Here is a 19,035-nt window from a genome sequence, read left to right on the forward strand (position 1 = left end):
GCTGTAAATCATCTGGTTCATGTCTTTGAAGAAAAAATATCTAATCAGCCAAAGCTACTGTGCAATGAACAAGCTAGGAATTAATTTCATAGTAAAAAAGCTCTTGAAGTCAGTTTGTGTTTCAAAAACTACAGATGATCCTGTCCCTAAAGACGTATCTGTTTTGTTTTATTAATGAGCCAAGAAATCACATTCTTTAAATAGTGAATAGCTATTTTTTGGGTTTAAAGTCTTCACATCTATTGATGCATATTCAGAAAAACAAAGTTCATAAAACACTACACACAAAGTGATCTCATGAGTCAAGTCACTGCTTTTTTTTAAAGACAACATGGAGCTTTTCTTCAGTGGGTGAGTGTAATTTCAAACAACACAAAGCTCACATTCTAAAACTCATCGTAAACATGTTCTGCTATAAACACAAACTGCACTCGCTGACATGTTAAAATGTGTTTTTAACGGCTTATAAAAACAGTCAATTTCAAACCAATTTTGAAAACTGAACTCATGATTTTGAAGGATGTGTGAAAAGTCAATGTTGGACGTCTCAGTTTCAGCCTCACAGAGTCTGTCATCCAAAGTGCTGCTGGTTCTGCTCTGTCTGAAAGTTGTGGTCTGGACAAATTTTCTGCACCAGCCTGTAATCGGTGCCGGTGAAGGCAATGAAGATGCATATAACCTTAAAGGGTTTGGCACAGATCCAGGCTGCGTGGGACTGGGTGTTTTCTGAGTAGCAGGTCTGCCCTGGGTCGTACATGCAGGGCTTGGTCTTCTTGGACCGGTTGGTTCTCTGGTACTCGATCCGGCAGTTGAGTTCGGTCACCATCATCACATCCTGCTGCTGCTTCTGCTGGTCGGTAGTAGGGGTGGAGCTGGTGGACTGTGGGGGGCTCTGGAACTGGGACGTCACATCTGGAACCAGGACTGAGTTTTTGGTGTGAGTGCTCTGAGACGTGGGATCCAGAACTTCCCATCCCACGGCTTTGGAGGGTGGGACAATGCTGACCGATATGTTCCCCAGACGGGAGGAGTTGTGGCGGAAGTAGACTCCAAAAGTCCCATTGATGTGGTCCACGATTTTCCCCGTCACCAGGAGGCTGAACTTCACTGTTTTCACATGGAAGTAAAAATCGCCCCAGCCCAGGATCTTCTTGGCCTTTGGGGATGTTTTAGCAGGAGGTTTAGATTTGGGAGGAGGACGGTACAGATACTGATCCAGGGCCTGGGAGAAGTTCTGCGGCCAACCGTACGGGCCGAGCGAGCCGTAAGCAGGTGTTTTTTGTTTGGTGGAGATGATCTGTAAATCTTTGGAGATATGTTTAACCTTCAGCGCAGCTCCCACAGCGTCTCCTCTTCCTCCCTCCTCCTCCCCCCATTGTTGGTTCTGAAAGTCCAGGGGTTTGGCCGTTTCTTGGACCTGCAGAGGACAAAAACAGACTATTACATTTTGTAGAACTATTTTCTGAGTTGCACACTTCTTCCAGAGTTTCAGTCTATTTAGTATAGACTGTGTTACTGTCGCTCCACTGCAGCTCAGCACAGAAACAGTCTGTGTGTGGAAGCGTAAAGAGGGAATTTCGTAGTAAAAAGGCTACAACTCTGGATGATACCCACTTGATTTGACTCACTCAGACAGCTGGAAACTGATGTTAACTTCAGATAAACTCTGGAATACGTTTTCACAGAGGACGAGGAGTGTGGCTGTTGTCCCCGATTACTTTAATTAGAAGCATGTTAGTGAGGGATCTCTCAATTGTTTGTCCCTACATGTTGGCCCTGTGATAGAGTGGGTCACTGAGTGACCTGATCAGGATATATCCAACCCAATGTCAGCTGGGATTGGCTCCAACCCCCCGTGAGCCTCACGGGATAAGCAGTATAGATAATGGATGCACTATTGGATTGAATAAATGTGTGCTTATCCTTTAATTTCTCTCATTTACTGTGCCACATTTGTGTCGATTTAATACACCAAGATATGTCAGAGAGGGCCAGAAGGGGATTTAAAGAGAGAAAAGAAAATTACATTTACTTTCCAGTATACTAACTGTTAGAGCAATGCTACGCCTGTGTTTATATCACTGCCCATTAATCACACTCACGTAGTTCTGAAGAGCTCAATATTAGCTCTGCACTGTAAAAAGAGACAAGATCATCAGGATGACCACAAATGAAGGACAGATTCAGTGTAGCAACGTCACAAGGTAGCAGCTAATCGATTAAAATAATTATGCTTTGACGTGTCAGGTCCTCTGAATGAGAACAATTTGAAATTGACTGGGATCAATACTGTAGGTCAGCTCCTTCAGGCAAGGACTAGCTACAGGAAGGAACATGCACACACCCACGCACAAAGTCACATTCATGTTGCCATTAACACATTTTAATTTGGCTGTCCTCCTCCATGCTCACATTCCCTAGTTAAAACTCTCAATCCTCTTTTCAGTGCGACCTTGATACTGAATAGACTTATTAATCAATATGTTTAGAAAAGAGAGGGACATGGTTGACACGCAGAGAAAATACTGCAGAGAATCAATAAAATGATACATTTACAGTGTAAAATATGCAAACTGTAGCAGCATCTTTTCCACATTGAGCTTTTTCTGTGCTGAACATGTCTCGGCTGTCTCAAAACAGCTAAAAATCCCTTTTCTTCTCCTCCCTTCATCCCATTAAATATCCCAGTTTCCACTCTTAAATTGATTTGTCTTACACACTTGAAATTAATAAGGGATTAAGCATTTACCTGGACTCACCTTGTCAGGTTATTATTCCACACAAAGACCGGTTCATGTTTGTCTCATCATTGCATTTCCCCATCTCCATTCACACTCCCCTCCTCCCTCTTACTGTCCCTCACATTTCTGTAAATACACTGCATGAAAGTATCTCACACATATGTATAAACTCACTTTTCTTGATCTTTTCCTGAAGTCATACAAGATGATATAGTATGGGTGAACAGCTTGCAGATTATTTGCTAAACTTTTGCACTTCACATCAGCATGATTTTCTAAGCTGCTTTTCATTCTCACAGTGTTAAAATCTGAACTAATTGCCTACTAAAAATAACAATATCATTTATTCCTCCAGTAAATACTGACTGTGGAGACACACAACTCCTAATGCATTTGTACAAAGTGCAGCATTCATTGCAACTAATTGGTAATTGTTACTGTCATGGTGGTATCAGTACTAGTTTGGTTTTCATGACTCAAACAGAGGAGAAGACGTCAGTTACATACAGAAACACGTTTAATTCCACCCGACTGTCCCCCTCGGTTAAAAAATAGCACTACACAGAAAATATAAAATATGCGCGAGTGTAAAAATTAAGTGCATGCTCAGACTGATGAAGCAGCTTATTATAAGCCAGGCAGCCACCTGCTGTTGTGCCTATTAAAATGCACAAATCCCAATAAATCCAGTCATTAGTGAGGATTTTTATGTGACTGATATTTCTGAGATTCGCTGCACGGTTGACATGCAGCTCTGTGATATGTTTGAAAATATCAAATGTACAGACAGAATCGTAGAAATGTATGTTAACAGAAATCACTGAGTTAAGGGTAAAAGCTAATTGGATCACCTCAGATGTCAGGTGAATCCAGGTGTCAGACTTTCTTTTCTTAATTAATTCATTAAGAATACTTCTATTGTTAAATGGATGCAGTGTGTAAGACAGTTTTTTTAATGCCTCTAGAAAATTGAGACATGAGTTGTGCAAAAAGTTCTGGTGCACTTGTTGTTTAGGACTTTATTTCTAGTTTCATCATAATGTGTCGAAGCCAGATGGAGGTTTAGGGTTATTCTCCAGCAGATTTCTGAATAAACAGCTCCCAAGATATCATTATTTCTCACCAACAAGTGGGATTCACATCACCCCTAACCACCCCAGCACTGTGTGCCAATGTCTGCCTCCTCCTGTAACCAAGTGAGCTCCAGCTGTGCCTATTGTTACAAGCCTAAATCTCCAACTATGTGCTGTTCTCACCTACTCTAATTGGAGCCCACTGTGTGACAGCCATGTCATTGGCTCTGTGTCAAGATGCCAGCACAGTGACTGCAACTGAGCAACAGCGGTGGAGTGGATGCAAGCACAACACCTGTGCAGAAACACCTGCAGAAGAAAAAATACTGAGAAACCTGAGAGATGTAATTGCATTTTTTTTTTTTTTTTTTTTTTTTTTTTTTTGAGGACAGGGAGAACATTCTTGCCATTGGCTAAAAAGACACTTAATGTGTCAGTTTTTCAGGCTTAATAAAAAAAAAGGAAGTGACAATATTTCTTAAGCCCCTGGGTGATAAAACTTTTTCAAACTGACAAAGACTGAACAATCATTTAGTTCAGGTAATAAAGCACAGAATTAGATTGCTTTGAGGTTTCACCTGACAGCTTCAGTGTTACAGATGCTGCAGTTGCCTACTCATGCAGCACAGTTAAGAAAGTTAGATTAAAGACAGGGAAGCAGATTAAATTACAATTATACCTGAAAGAGAATTACAGACCACAAGACTGGAACAAATTACAATTTTGAGGGTGGTACATATTCATTTTGGCTGAATTTCACCATCTAACAGAAGAATCAACTTAACTTTGCTCAAGCCCCGAGACTTTCTCGAATCATGAGATTCAAGTGTTCAACTGTGAGTCTGACGGTATAAAAGCAAATCATTTCAGGACAAAAGACCAGTGTCAGTTGCATTCCTCTGATAAAACAGCATATCTTAAAGTTTTCAAAGGAAGATCTTGAAGAAATGAAAGTCTGAGTCAAACCTCAGATCAGAAGAAATCAAGAAGTAAAGTCTCAACCAAGTGTCAATAAAAATTCTTACTGGAGTCAAACCTGAGCACAAATCAATTGACTGAACTCCTCACCTCTGTCTACTTCTTCAAATAATTTGACAAGTTACCATGTCAAGTTACTTATTAGCCTTTAAAACTACCAGTTTTAGTTTTGAGCTATGAATAATTTCTAAGACGATATATTTCATTCATTTGGTGGATATCTCATTTTTGTTTTAAAAATAATCTACCAGAAATTATTAATACTGTTGAATCTTACAACACAATCTCATATACAACTCACAAATACCAACGCATCCTTCCATCAAGAAAATAAAAAACAGTTGAAAACAGAACAAGACCACTGCTTGATTGTGCAACAATGCTGCAATATGATGAACAGTTTCAGAGCCAGAACATGTGGGAATGAATTCTTGAGATGAATTCTCCTATAATAAATTCTAAGTTTAAAAATATAGATACAAATTAATTATGATTACATAATTAGAAATACATTTGTTTCACTAATTAGCAGCACAGATGAGTAACTGCAGTAAATTAAAATCTCACAGCGCCACTACAACAAAACCCCTTTGTTCATAATGAGCGCACAATCAGCAGAGAGCTGCTCACTGATCCTTACTCACCGCTGAGGGGAGAAGCCACAGACAGGTGATGGCAAAGTTCAAACACAGCACCTTCATTTTCCAGCTGCAGGAGCAATGTCTCTCCATCCAGAGAGTCGGGTTTGTGAGAGAGGCAATCTGCCCGAGTGAATAAGTGGTGATTTACTGAGTTAAAGCCTACACTCACTTCAAAAGTAGAGAAAAGACATTCCGCAGCGAGAGACTCAAAAATCCCCAAGATCTGGAGTGAATACTCGGCACAGTGCTCCCTCTCCCTCCCACCATTTCTCTCTCACTCTCCCTCTCTGTCTCTCCATCTTTTCTTCCTCTCTCCACCCCTCAACACACACACACACACACACACACACACACAACTCGACCTAACGTGACCAAAAATTAAAACAAAACATTGCCTCAGGGAAAATTGTGTGCAGCAAGAGTTAATCAAGGAAAAATAATTCGCATTTGATATAATTGGTAACGTTTGTAACAGAAACAATGTCGCACATTAAATATTCACACGCGCGCGCGCGCACACACACACACTCCTTACTCGCTTCCCTGCTCATTTTCACCACCTGGCCGGCCCTTATTATGACTCATCAACCCGGGGAAAAGGCGCTCTCAGGCGGGCACAGTTTGACAGCCCGCCCCGCTGTCCCCGCATACTTTAGCCACGGGGAGGCTGACAAAATGACAAGAGCTCTCTCCGGGAAATGTAAAAATCACTGACAAGTTTGGTGAGATTCTGCCACTGCCTCTGCCTATCAGTGGAATTTCAAGCCAACAAATCACCCCATGTAGTAACCAACCAGACAAGTAGTCTTAAATAAAGAAGCATAATGAGAGCCTGTGTAAAAATGGAAACCTGTAAAGTTCCATGCTTCCCCAGGTTCAAGGACCTCAGCATTTTAAACTAGCTGGTAGCCTAGCTTATTAACATGATTCTTGAGGAGTGACTTCAAATTATAGGCTACCACTTTTTAAAACATTATTCTAAGAATGAGAAAACAAAATAAAACATGGGCTATAATTAAATGTAATTTAACAGGTTTCAGAACAAATGTTGCAAGTTGGTTGTGCTAACAATAAAGTTCCTGAAATTTGAAGCATCTTTAAGAGTATGTTTGGGTGCGTTTACGGCAGCCATTTTTGTTAGCGTCAATGAAGTGAGGTTCAGTCTTTGAAGATTGTTGACACCTCTTCAAAATAATGTAAATGTAACAACATTTTTCTTATGGACAGCAGGCTAAATTGTGTGCATTAGTCTGTCGGTGTTTTCAGAGTTTGTCGTCTATACTATCTGTCTTCGACACTTGTACAGCAAATCTTGTTCTTATGCTTGGCAATTCAGGTGAGAAAAGGTGAGCGTTCAGTCAAAAATCTTAACATCTTTAGGGGATAAATGCAGTGCAAATGACGCGTTTGTAAACTCTGGTTGGTTTAGAAGGGTCCCAGTGTTTATGAAACTGTGAGAACGGGGTTCATTATTTATACATAGGACCAGCCAAGAAAGTGTTTGCAACATGCCAATCATTAACCTACACCTTATGACTCCACTTTTTCACTTTTTTTTAAATGGACACATAGGTTGTATTAGGTTTTTCCTCATTTTTAACCATTGCTAAGGGGTGCATGTTCATGTGAGTGGGCCTCGTGGGAAACTCGGCCATACCACAATACTGACGTCTCCCGTCTAGACCACATTAATAAACTTAAGACTGTCCCTATGCGTTTGTTTTTTAATGCTAAGTGGGGAATGTAAGCTACGATCAAGTAGAAATTGTTGTGAAAATACTCTTAGCTAGAAACAGATTATCTAACAGCCACATAACCGATAAATTCTGACGGTACGGCTGTCCTGAAACCTTTTTAGGACAGGATGAGCGGAGCACTATCTTGACAAAAATGTAATCTCTGATTTGTTAGCGCATGCGTAGTAGTAGTTACGAGTAGCAGAAAACGGTATTTATTTCAGTTTATGCAAAAAGCATTTCACATCTTCACTTGATTAGCAAAGAGTAACGTAATGTTTTGGCGAGATGAAAATGCAAGACTTTTTTTTCACTGTAAAAGATATTTTTCAAAAACAGAGGCGTGGTCAATAGCGCCATTATCCCACAATGCATTGCGCACGGATGGCAGTTACAGGCTAAGATGTTTCTTTTAACTTTCACACACAGTATTCTTGTGTAATTATGGGATGACTTTATTATGCACATGTTTATATATTTCAATTCAAAATAATTTTAACAGTGGTAATTTTTTTTTTACAGTGAAACGTAAGTGAAGATCGTAAGGCGAAGAATGGGGTGGGCCACTCGCATCAGCAAGGGGCAGTACACTCTTGTTTCTCTTCAGATCGTATAAATCTTTCGCCTTTTACTAAAGATTTCCGTGGAGAGGAACAATAAGAGTTTTACCCAATTTTTTGATGCTCTGCGCAAGCGGGGCTTTCTAACTTTGTGAAATATTAAGGGTCAGTGTCTGGGTGCATTATGTGACAAGTTATACCTGAACGTTTGGGAATATTTAAGTCCGTGTGAGAAATAGTGAGATGCAATCATAGAAGGGGAGAAGATATTGGTTTCATATCCGACCTTTCTAGTTACGGTGCAGGTGGTTGAATGTTCTGCCGTCAGTCTTGGAAACAAAGCCTTGTTTTAGTGATCTAAAATAAGTCTAATTAGTTCTTTCCGAAGCTGAATTAACTCCGTTGCAGTACGTGCCTGTGACCACAAAAGGGTGCACACTTCAAAATGAACACATTACAGTGTGCCTCATGTCCATTTATTGAAAAAACACATGATTTGTGGACAGATTTATGTTAAAGATATATATACATCACACACACACACATACACACACATATATATATACACTTTGCAACTTTGCTGTTGCTGTCCTTTGTTTCTCCATGGCTACAAACCAAGTGGGATACTGATTAGTGTCATGGGATACACCTGGGCCCAGTGTGTCTCATGCATATAAGCCAGTGCAGCAGTCAGTCCAGCTGCCTGACCTCCTTGCACCTTAGTCCTCTGATGTTTTGACTTCCAGAGCTGTACACCACCAATTAAAATGAGTTACCAACTCCCTTACAAACTCCATGTGTGTCTGGTTAGCTGACCTTTCCACATTCTGAACTCTATAAGCCTCTGGTACTAACTCAGACTTTCAACACCGCTGCCTTAACCAAAGAGTGATTTTGGCTTTCACTCACAGGAAGGGAGCAGTAAGCCTCCTGAGCCTTGCCTGTTAACACACATTGCAACAACAGTATACACACTGAATCAGATCAGTTCCTATTGTCAGCTACCCTCTCAAACAACAAAAGGAAAGTGTCCGGCTCACTCTCAGAAAACATAGGAACCAACCGCAGATTGGCAGCCACATCAAACCGTGATGTCAATTCTGACAATACAGGAGCAAATCAAATCAGAGTCAGCTACGATCTTACCATCACGAACCAAACTTAGCTTGTACGGCTCCAACTCAAGTGCTTTACGTTTGGTCTCATATTTAATTCTCTCCACAGCCCACTTCTCCTTTTCAACATGCTGCTGGAGCTTACCATGCTCGATCTGTAACAACAGCAGTTCTTTTTGCTGCTCAAAGGTTAAACCAAGATTTAAACCAGCAACACCAGGAGCAGACAAGTTAGGTTGGTTCGTAATGGTAAGATCATAGCTGACTCTGACTCTCGCTGAAACATCACCATTTCTTTAGCTATCGAAACATTAGAAACACTTTTGAGGCTTGTGAGTTTCTGTGCCATAGAAATATACGAGCGCATCCCCCCGAACGCCTTCAGTGAATGTTAACATGCGCCATTATATAAGGGGACACGACTTGAGTGGCTGCATTTCGCCATGTCACCTGTAGGGGGCACAGAAAGACACCCGCGGCGCGTGATCTGCAAGAAATTGCAAAAGGAAGAAGAATAAATTGTAAAAGAAGAAGAAAAATCAAAACAGAGGAAAGAAAAACAAAATGTCGAATTTAAACACGAGACAGCGCTGTCTCAGTCACAGTCAGACTGTAGGGCGTTTTCTTGTCGTTCATGGATTTTTTGTGGACACCACTGATAATCAAAGTCACATCGCAGTAAGTCGTCCGGTCCCAGCCGGTGAAAGAAAGGAACCCCCTCTGCACCGACTGAATAAAACTGATAAACACTGCTTTCTTCTTCTGTCGCTAAGGGGATGAGACCTGTGCATCAGAGAAAGACGGGGGTGCATCTCGAGCAGCTGAGATTACTCCACATTTTAAATCTTATTATCCCGTAAACTGCTGATTATTATTACAGTCAGAGGTTGTCCTGCTTGTAACGTCCTCGGCTCAGATCGGTCATGGATGCAGATGATGTCGTAAAGACAGAAAAGTTAACAGACTGTAACAATACTGCTGCTGTTAGTAGCTGTGATCTGGAAATGTTACCACCTGTGATGATGATGTGACCACGGTTATGTGCAACATTATGTAAGAGAGCTGTGAGCAGAGGGAAAGACTTAGGGCACCTAACCACCAGTACTGTGTACAACCACTTGCATTACAAACATTGCAATGAGGCAAGCATCTGCAGCACTCAGGGCAGCAGGAGATCACAGACAAACCCTCCCCCTGCCCACTTACTGCCCTTGGCACCACCTGATTTACCAAATGACCCAATGAGCCAGACAATCACTGAAACTTGGTGAGATGAATACAGGCAATTGATACAGAGTACACTCCAGCAGAAATCTTGCAATACCTCTGTGACCTTGTTGAAAGGGGCAAACTACGATCCCACGCAGATTTACTGTGGGGTTCATTGGCACCAACAACACCTGCAGTATTGTGAAAGCCATGTCAGACAGTGGCTTTGAGCACAGTAGACGAATGGCTCACTTTCCTCACTTGATTGTAACACCTGCTATTGAAAAGTGGTTAGTGTGTTCAATGCTGCGAGACAAATGACCTACATGGTTCATATGTCAGACAAAGCAATAGCTAAACTGCATGAGGTGCAGAAGCAACTTGGCCTTGTGGCTGCTCTAGTTCATGGTGTGCCAAGCAGGTGGACCACAGTGTTGTTCATGCTGCAGCACCTGTTGGAGCAGAGGAACACTGACTGCCTTGTCCGCAGAGATCGCCCTCGGTGGGTTCATCTTAGAGCATCAGTGGGCTTTGATGGAGGCCATAGTCAAAGTCTTGGAGCCATTTGAGGAAGCAACATGCACAATGTGCCAAGATTAGACATCCATTCCCTCTGTGATTCCATGCATACAGGCCCTCAGCGCCGCACTGAAAGAACTTATATAAATAATGATGCCAGTGATCTGTTAGAGACTCACAAGCTAGTGGGTTCACTGCTGAGCCGCCTCGAGGAACACTTTTAGCACGTCTTAGAAATGCCCACCAACACCTACTTCAAAGCCACTCTCTTAGACCCCAGATTTAAGATCATGTCCGCGGTGCTGCTCAGCAAGTTGGATTTTGATAGGTTGAAAACGGCTGTGGCAGTGGAGGTTGAGGAGTTGTTGGAGCAGGACATTACAAACTCAGCAGGTGAAGCTGGGTCTTTATCAGGCACAGCACCAAAATCTGAAGCCACCAGCAGCAAGCCAACAAGGCTCTTCAGGGGGGAAATGCAGTCTTACAGCAACTAATGCAGTATCTTTGTCAAAGATAATGACAGTGTCACGACGAGTAGAGACCTACAGAGCAGACAGCAGCACACAGTCACTGACCTCTGACCTAATGATTTCATAATTATTTACATTTTTAAGTCAGGCTCTCTATGTTCAGTGTCCACACAATGTGAAGTGAAAATCATTTAATACATGCTTCCAAAAAAGTTTTAATTGGTCCTGCTGGGCATTAGACAGTGGATCTTTGATAGATTCACTGTCTAATGAGTTTTATACTTTTATTGGTCACATCATTCTTCACTTATTCACAGTCATAAATAAAAAAAAATACACCCACAGTCCAAAGACATATAAGAGGTTAATTGGTGCCCATAGATGTGAATGTGAGTGTGAATGATTGTCTTTGTTTGCCTTGCAATGGACTGGCGATCCGTACAGGGTGTACCCCACCCAGTGTCAGCAGGGATAGGCTCCAGTGCCTTGCGACCCTTAACGAATAAGCGGTATAGATAATGAATGAAGGTTATAAAGCAAATTTGCAGAGAACAGTTAAAGAAATCCAAAAGTTGAGATCTGAAAAACATGTCAAAACATCAAGTTTGACAGGCAGTTTTTAATTGCACTTCAGTTTTAATATTTGAAACATTTTAACATTTATACTTAAAGCATTCAGCTAATTTCATCAGCAGTAATTAGTGCAAACATTTGGAACCATATTAAGCAGTGTTGCTTTTTTACACTTACAGATTTTCTGCAGTTTATTTGGCTCACATGAAATCACATACAAATCCAACATCGTCTTTGCAGTTTTTACTCTTCAAAGCTATGTACATGTTGAAATGGCTTTGGAGCCTCTATTTATGCAATTATAAATTACCCAGAGAGCCTTGCAAATGATAACAGTAAATCATTAGATATTTTGTCAGACAATGATAATCATATTTAAAATACTTACATTTAAAACAGATCATTATCATGCCTGAATGAGCTGTGAAATGTAAATTGACATCCCAGTATAAATAATGAATGAATTAATGAATGTAAATTGACATTCACAATAATCTGAAATGAATAAATGGCTACGTTTATGTTTTTAACAATATAGCCTAAAAAAAACAAATTTAAATGTGGATTCTTTTATCTGTCACTTAGAGGTTTTGTTGTGAGATGTAGCAGGAGTTCTCTTTGTCCATTTAACAATAATGTCAAATGAAATTAGAAATACATGACTGCATTTGTTAAATCTCATATTAATCCTTTATTAATTATTTACCTTCATCTCAGTTAATGAATTGCATTATGAATTTCTGCAAGGCTCTGCAGGTTTCCTCTACTTGTCTTCAGCTCTAGCTACTGTGTAGTCAGCAGGAACTAACTTTAAGCATCTGACTTTTTTCCTATGCAATCCACAACAAAGTCAAACAACTTTGAAAATATCAAATGCTTCACTTCGTGTCAAAGGCACAATTAGATCACAGCAGGTACAATTCTGCAGTGACAGACACAAAAAGCAAATTTAGATATTTTTAGGTAAGAAAATCTTCTTTGGTTTGTGCTGATATTTAAAGTGTGTTGATGGTTATTTCCCTGCATATCATGGTTTTTATGTCACAGTGATCTCCTGCAGCAAGTCAGCAGGGAAGTAGCCCAGCTTGCGTCCAGTGCTGACCTTCAAGTAGCCGCCTTTCTCATCTCCTTTCTTCACCACAATCTGAAACAACAGTGTTATCAATATTAACTTAACACTCTCTCAGAGGCTTGTACACATTGGTTGATACATTTTGAGTGCTGACACTGAGGGTACAATAGTGTTAGTGGGTATTTTGATTGTAAAACATTTATAGTATGAACAAAATACCAAGGCAGGACTATGATGTAATGATGTTTCTGTTGTTGTAAAGAAAAGAAACACTTTATTGCAGATATGAGCTCAACAACAGCACCAACACTGGACAAACATGTTGCAGTGTTTGTGCAAAATATGATCAGAAATGTTGCATGTTGCTCAGTTATATGTACACTTATGCACATTGGTGCAGCTACCTGATCTTTCTTCAGTGTGATCTGTCCCATCTCTCTGTTCCCTACAAAGGAGCGTGTCACCTTGTAAACTCTTTCTGCAGCACGCACTTTTATGAGGTAGTTGGTGGGGAAGTAGCCCGTCTTTTCTCCCATCTTTCCCTGAAAATGGAGTGAACAGACTTGTACTGTAGGCTGAAACAGCACATTTAAAGACTCAGATTAAAGCTCAGATAATGAAACTCACCCTCCACCACTCCTCATTGGAGTCATCCAGGACTGTGATCCGATCACCAGGGCTGATACACAAATGCATACACAATCAATATCTTTCATTGCCGCCTTTTTGTTTAATAATTAAGTGCAATATTTTAAAAAAGTCTACACTTAATTAAAATTAAGGTAGATTTAATTAAATAGATTACAGAATAAATGCTTTATACTGTATGTAATTACTGCCTGTTTGGGCATTGTGTCTTTCAAACTTACTGGAAGTCGAGGTCATCTTTCTCAATGGCCTTGAAGCGATAGAGAGCCAGGTAATAGTGGGTTTGGGAGAATGTACCCTTACTCTGTTGAAGAAACAGCACAGATGCTACTGCATGTGACAACTGATACTGAGTCATAAAAAAAAGCAGCATTACAGTCGGTAAAATAATACATTAGTTGCTCTGAGTAGCTGCTTTAGAGTGAAACTGAACTGTATGATTTCTCACCTTGTCATCTGCTTTATCTCCTCCTTTCTCCTTCTTCTCATCAGGCTTCCCTGTTGAAATTGAGAACGAGTCATCGTTCTTATTCTGGGTATGTGGCATCCTTGAATTGAATTTGTAACTTTGTAATTTTTTGTTTATTTTCACAACACAACACATCCTCTGGAGAGTGTGTTTTTAATTTGAATCTATGTTCAATATAGGATCATGAAGAAAGTATTATTTTTATTGACCATAACAAGTATACAGTATGCCACAGAGAGCATCCAACCATCTAACTGTTTAGTTTCTCTGTACCTTCTCCTCCCTCCTCATTCTCTTTGGGCTGTTGGTTCTCCTCTTCCTCCTCCTCCATCATCATCATCATCTAGAGGACAAAACACTGTTAAATGCAGCACCCTACACAAATATCATATTTCATTATACATATTAGTACATGACTTCAAACCCTTTCAAAATGTTGTATTTGCTTGAATAAGCTTTGTCTGACTGTGTGAAAGACATAGAAGTTTTATTTCCAAAAAAATGACTTTTTATGGCTTGATTAAAAGTTTATTGTACACTCACATTTTTCTTGTCATTTTCATTCTTTTTTCGCTCCTTATTTGCCATGATGACACCGACCCGCAGGGTGTCAAAGACTGGGTCATTCCGGTTTGGGTTGTCTGGTCAAGAACAGTTAGTCAGTGGTACAGATAATTAAATTGTGTTTAACTTTCACAAATAGACTATATTCTTACTCAGACACAATAATTTAAATAAAAAATTATTTCTCTTTGGCTAAGGCATATCAGATTTTTCTGAAAGCATTAGAGAGCATATTCCTTAAACCTAAAAGTGACAAAATATGGAGGTAAAGGGTTTTCATTAGAGAATGGTATGTTATTCATTGAGTTAACTATTCAGTTGTTTTCTGTTAAATTAATATTTCAATTTTCAAACCCCTCTCCACACAGCCAGGTGTGTCAGGTGCCACTCACAATACATGTGTAGTGTGTAATTGTAGAATTTAAACTCTCTGCATGTTGCAAATACCCACTAACTAAAATAACAATGACATGTCCAAAGTCTCCTTCAGCTACAGCCTTGAATATAAGGTTAAACCTAGATATAGATGAGACTGTCATTCAGGACTTAGTGGACTCACTTGGATCTGGTTGGTCACTGCTGTACAGGGGGGAGCTGTAGGCCCTTCTGAAGCCAGGTGGCTACAGGGAATAAAAAGAGAACATTACACAGGAATGTTTCCAGCCAGTGTTAGTCATAAATATCTGTCTTACCAAGGGCAAATTAATGGGAATGCAACAGCGGAAGGAACAGGACTCACAATTTTGCCAAAGCATCTCTGGAACTCGACATATGACTGACATGAATGGTGGATGTTGGTCTTGCAGTTTTTACACCTCAGAGCAAACTTGTTGTTCACTGAAAGATAAACAGGGAAATAAAAGACTCTTGCGTCTGTCAAAAAATATAGTGTTGTTGATGATGTATGCATATATATTTTCTTGACTTAATGTGCAGTACATACAGACTATCATGCGAGCACAGACGTCACAGAACTTGGGTTTCTTGCAGTAGTGGTCCTTGAACTTGTGGGGTTTGTCATTGATCCGGATGACTGGCTCGGGAGGAGGTTCCGGTTCCTTCTCCTCCACCTCCACCTCCTCCTCATATATAAAATAGACCTGGAGACACAAAGGACACATTAAAAAAAAACAAAAAACAAAACACACACACACACACACAATCCAATCCATGGGTAAGGTTTTGATGCTGCCCCTTAAGCTTTGCCTACATAGGAGATGGAATATTACAATGTGGAGTAGGTTCATATGAATAATATAGAGATCCTATGGAAAAAAAAGTTTATTAAAGTGGTGAAATTAAATACGCTTGCCTACAGTCCCTGTGTATCATTGCCAGTAGAAAGAGGCAGTGGTTAAATACACTTTTATTGGATTAAGCTACTTTTTATCATCTAAAGAATGACATTTCTAATGAAACCCACAGAGCAGTCAGTGATGTTATTTTATCCCACAGGGGAATAAAAGAACAGAAACATTTAAGTCAGAGCTCATATTTTTCCAACTGAGGCTGCACCACGTTCCTGTCCCAGCTGGTGGCTATTTTAAACCGCCGGGGAATGGCACCACCAACAGCAGGGGGGTTGACATGGTCCTGTCACTCACTGTATCTCCGTCCTCTCTCACTACATTCTCAGGCGCCGGAGGGTTGTCATGGATATCCACTGAGTTTTTGTCATCCTCCCTGACACACACACAAAGAAAAAAAAAAACACAAAGCAATGACTAACATCAAATCAGCAGCTACATATCATTACTTCATTGTGAAAAGTTTGAATCTTCAAAAAGTTAACTTTAGTTTTTAAACTCGACTTCATGTTTGTCCGTAGGTGAACATGTGATACTTGAACAGGACATTTGAAAATAAAAAATATGTTGAGGTTACAAGGTTTTCACAGGATAGTGTGCTAGAGTGTTCTGATGTAAGCAACATGCTTTGTGTCAGTATCAAATTGCCACCTTAAAATAGTTGAGCGTTGATCATTTATTCTGGGAGACTAGATACATTTTCTCCAATAAACATGAAGCTGCTTTACCATAACTGTATGTGAATATGGAAACAGACATGGACAACTGTTGATGGTTTTCAGTCTGGGCTGTTGCACTCAGTAAAATTTCAGTTGAGCCTTGTGGAGATGGTGAAGAGGTGCAGGCAGGCAAAGAAGGACAAGCCATATGTTTGTGCTGCAGAGATAACTGAACAGATTTCAGGAAATATACTCACTGGTCCATGGTGTTTGTTGGACAGTTTCAGTACTTCCTCACCTACAAAGATATTTGTACATTTATTCTTTTAATAATAGCATTTTCTGTTAAAATATGTATTCTCCCATATCCACTACCATTGCAGGTAAAGCACCAAGACATATGCATACTTCTAATTAAACACATTTGAATGACACAAACAGGCAGCAAATCAGGTGATATTTAGCATTTACTGTAAATTCATCATTCATTCATTTTGGCCTTCATAAGGCATTCAGTCCAAATGTATTACATAGATTTTGGCACAGTATTTTGTAATCCTTTATTGTCTGTAAGAGGATAATTATAAAAACCTTACTGTTACACAACATAATTTCATGTACTAGTTGTCATATTGAAACTAGTTCAGTATAAGTACTGTTAAGACACAGCACACGCAGTGACACAAATGTGAGTACAGATTTACAGGATGTATTCTTATGTCTGTGTGAACACTTAATAAATACTTGTAAAGAAATACAAGTTACATGTAGCTGTGCACTTATTGCATACGCACACACTCTGTTTGAATGCTGTCCACTCAACCCAAACTATTCAAGGGTTGTGAAATTTAATCTCATCCCAGCTAAATTTGGGTACCTCTGCCAGTCAGGAGAAGAAGAGTGAAATTCACAGCGATAAAAATCAGTCCTTGTGAATAAAAAACATTCACAATATGACAGCTGTTCAACCAGTATTTCAAAGCTGTATGTAACTGTCCCACTGACATTAACTCAAATAAACTGACTTTAACGCTTTTGTCATGCAAACACATTTTGCAATAGAAAAACCCATGTTTCAGATTTATACTGGAACATACCTGTAGTCAAAAGTCACACAGATCACACAGAAGAAACTACAAATCCAGTGAGCGGGAGAATCTCTGTGAATGAGTCCTTCACCTGCTGGCGATGAGTGGAGCGCTGTGCGACCAGTGGGTCTGAGTCTAACAGACTAGCCGACCAACCTGCCTCCTCACCTCAGGCCCTTGGGAATCTGCGTTAACCCTCACACAGTCTGGACCCCTTTCTTTATGCCCTCTGTAGACTCGCCAGGTGATTTCCAAAGTGATTTCAGGCTCGGGGTATGAACATGTGTCCGTAATTGTGTGCTTATCTATAATTTTGTTCGTGTATTTTTGTATGTGTGTGTTTGTGTGCGTGGTAGGCTGAGCACTCATGTGTCAAGCTGACTGTTTGCGACAGCTGGGGACCTCGGACTGAGCACCGATGACGAGGGGGAAATCAGATACTTTCTCTCCCTCTGTCTTCATCACACACATATACACACCTCTTTCCCCTTGCCCCACTTGTTCACAGACAACAGAAACACACACCCACACACAGACACACAAAGGTAGTCATGCTGCTCACTGTCCTTGTCCTTTTATCCCATTGAGAGAAAGAACAATGTGCAAATTTATCTGATAATTCACATCAGTGCTGTGTTAAATGTGTGTATATGAATTATTGTGGTTGTGCAGCATTGCAGCCAGCAATAAAGATGCTGTTATTTTACTGTTTTTGACTCAGCATTACACCATCATGTGTGGAGGTAAACATTTACAGAAAATGTTTTAAAGATTTAAAAGGTAAAAGAGTGAATAAAATGTGGGGGGAAAGTATTGCGTAGGAGGAATTTTTAATCATGAACTCTGTGTTTCTAAAACCCTGGCTGCTGCCCTGTTTGTGGGTTATGCAATATTGTACTGTGCTCTTACACTGGACCAGGACCTGTTGTATTCTTACTGTCTACACCTAGACTACTTCATATGTAGAGGTGAGTGTAAGTGTATCAAGTCATCTTGATCATTTCTTTAAAACTCCTACAGCCTTAATAGTAGCTGGCACAGGTCTACAGATTCACACTTTAATTTTCACAGGCCTTGTTACTATGAGTAGATGATAGAATATCTAATCAGGTCACCATGACCCAGATGGTGGTCTGAGGAGGTGGGTCATGGGATCAGTAAAATCAGAGTTGTTAGGAGTATGAATGGTTGCTGCAAATGTGCATTTACAACCAACGGCTCACCTGAAAGTTGAGAGTTTGTCCTGGTGGTGGTGCTATAGAGGCTAAAATCAGGGCCAGATAAACCATCTACAGGTCCTGGGCCAAACATGAGTTGTGGGCCCCAAATGACCACCCCCTTTTCCCACTTTCTGTATATATAATAGTTAAATTAGGAACTTTATATGGTACAAATAAATTTAGAAATTTGCATTTGAACTCAAGAATCCCTCCACAAGACAGGGACTCAAGATCATGGAATATTTCAGGTGTCAGTTTATTTTATAGTGTGCTTTAGTGGTGCATATGCTATTACAAAACAAACTTATAATTGTCAAATTACCAAAAAATAAAAAACTGAAAATAAAAAACTGAACATTGTAACCTTCACAAAGGTAAAAATTAATTGCAGAC

The 19,035-nt window shown here is 40.1% G+C and overlaps 2 protein-coding genes and 1 non-coding gene across 3 annotated transcripts; 1 reads left to right on the forward strand and 2 right to left on the reverse strand.

Moving 5' to 3' along the window:
* Positions 1–147: 147 nt before the first annotated feature.
* LOC108891674 (neurexophilin-2) lies at positions 148–5,721 on the reverse strand. The gene is made up of 2 exons (XM_018688933.2): positions 5,437–5,721; positions 148–1,417 (listed from the first exon to the last, which is right to left on the reverse strand). The coding sequence occupies exons 1-2, from the start codon at positions 5,521–5,523 to the stop codon at positions 572–574; spliced, it is 933 nt and encodes a 310-aa protein (XP_018544449.1). The 5' UTR covers positions 5,524–5,721; the 3' UTR covers positions 148–571.
* A 2,035-nt stretch (positions 5,722–7,756) lies between these two features.
* On the forward strand, positions 7,757–7,870 carry LOC127142619 (U5 spliceosomal RNA). The gene has a single exon (XR_007813522.1). It is a non-coding gene; the product is annotated as a U5 spliceosomal RNA (small nuclear RNA).
* A 3,771-nt stretch (positions 7,871–11,641) lies between these two features.
* stac3 (SH3 and cysteine rich domain 3) lies at positions 11,642–17,810 on the reverse strand. The gene is made up of 13 exons (XM_018688959.2): positions 17,432–17,810; positions 16,592–16,632; positions 15,973–16,051; positions 15,312–15,468; positions 15,108–15,205; positions 14,928–14,988; positions 14,348–14,445; positions 14,078–14,147; positions 13,784–13,833; positions 13,557–13,639; positions 13,315–13,366; positions 13,092–13,229; positions 11,642–12,759 (listed from the first exon to the last, which is right to left on the reverse strand). Exons 2-13 carry the CDS (start codon positions 16,597–16,599, stop codon positions 12,652–12,654), a joined length of 1,002 nt encoding a protein of 333 aa, XP_018544475.1. The 5' UTR covers positions 16,600–16,632; positions 17,432–17,810; the 3' UTR covers positions 11,642–12,651.
* Between the last annotated feature and the right edge of the window lie 1,225 nt (positions 17,811–19,035).

Source organism: Lates calcarifer, linkage group LG6 (assembly GCF_001640805.2).
Source record: "Lates calcarifer isolate ASB-BC8 linkage group LG6, TLL_Latcal_v3, whole genome shotgun sequence".
Classification (NCBI taxonomy): Eukaryota; Metazoa; Chordata; class Actinopteri; family Centropomidae; genus Lates; species Lates calcarifer.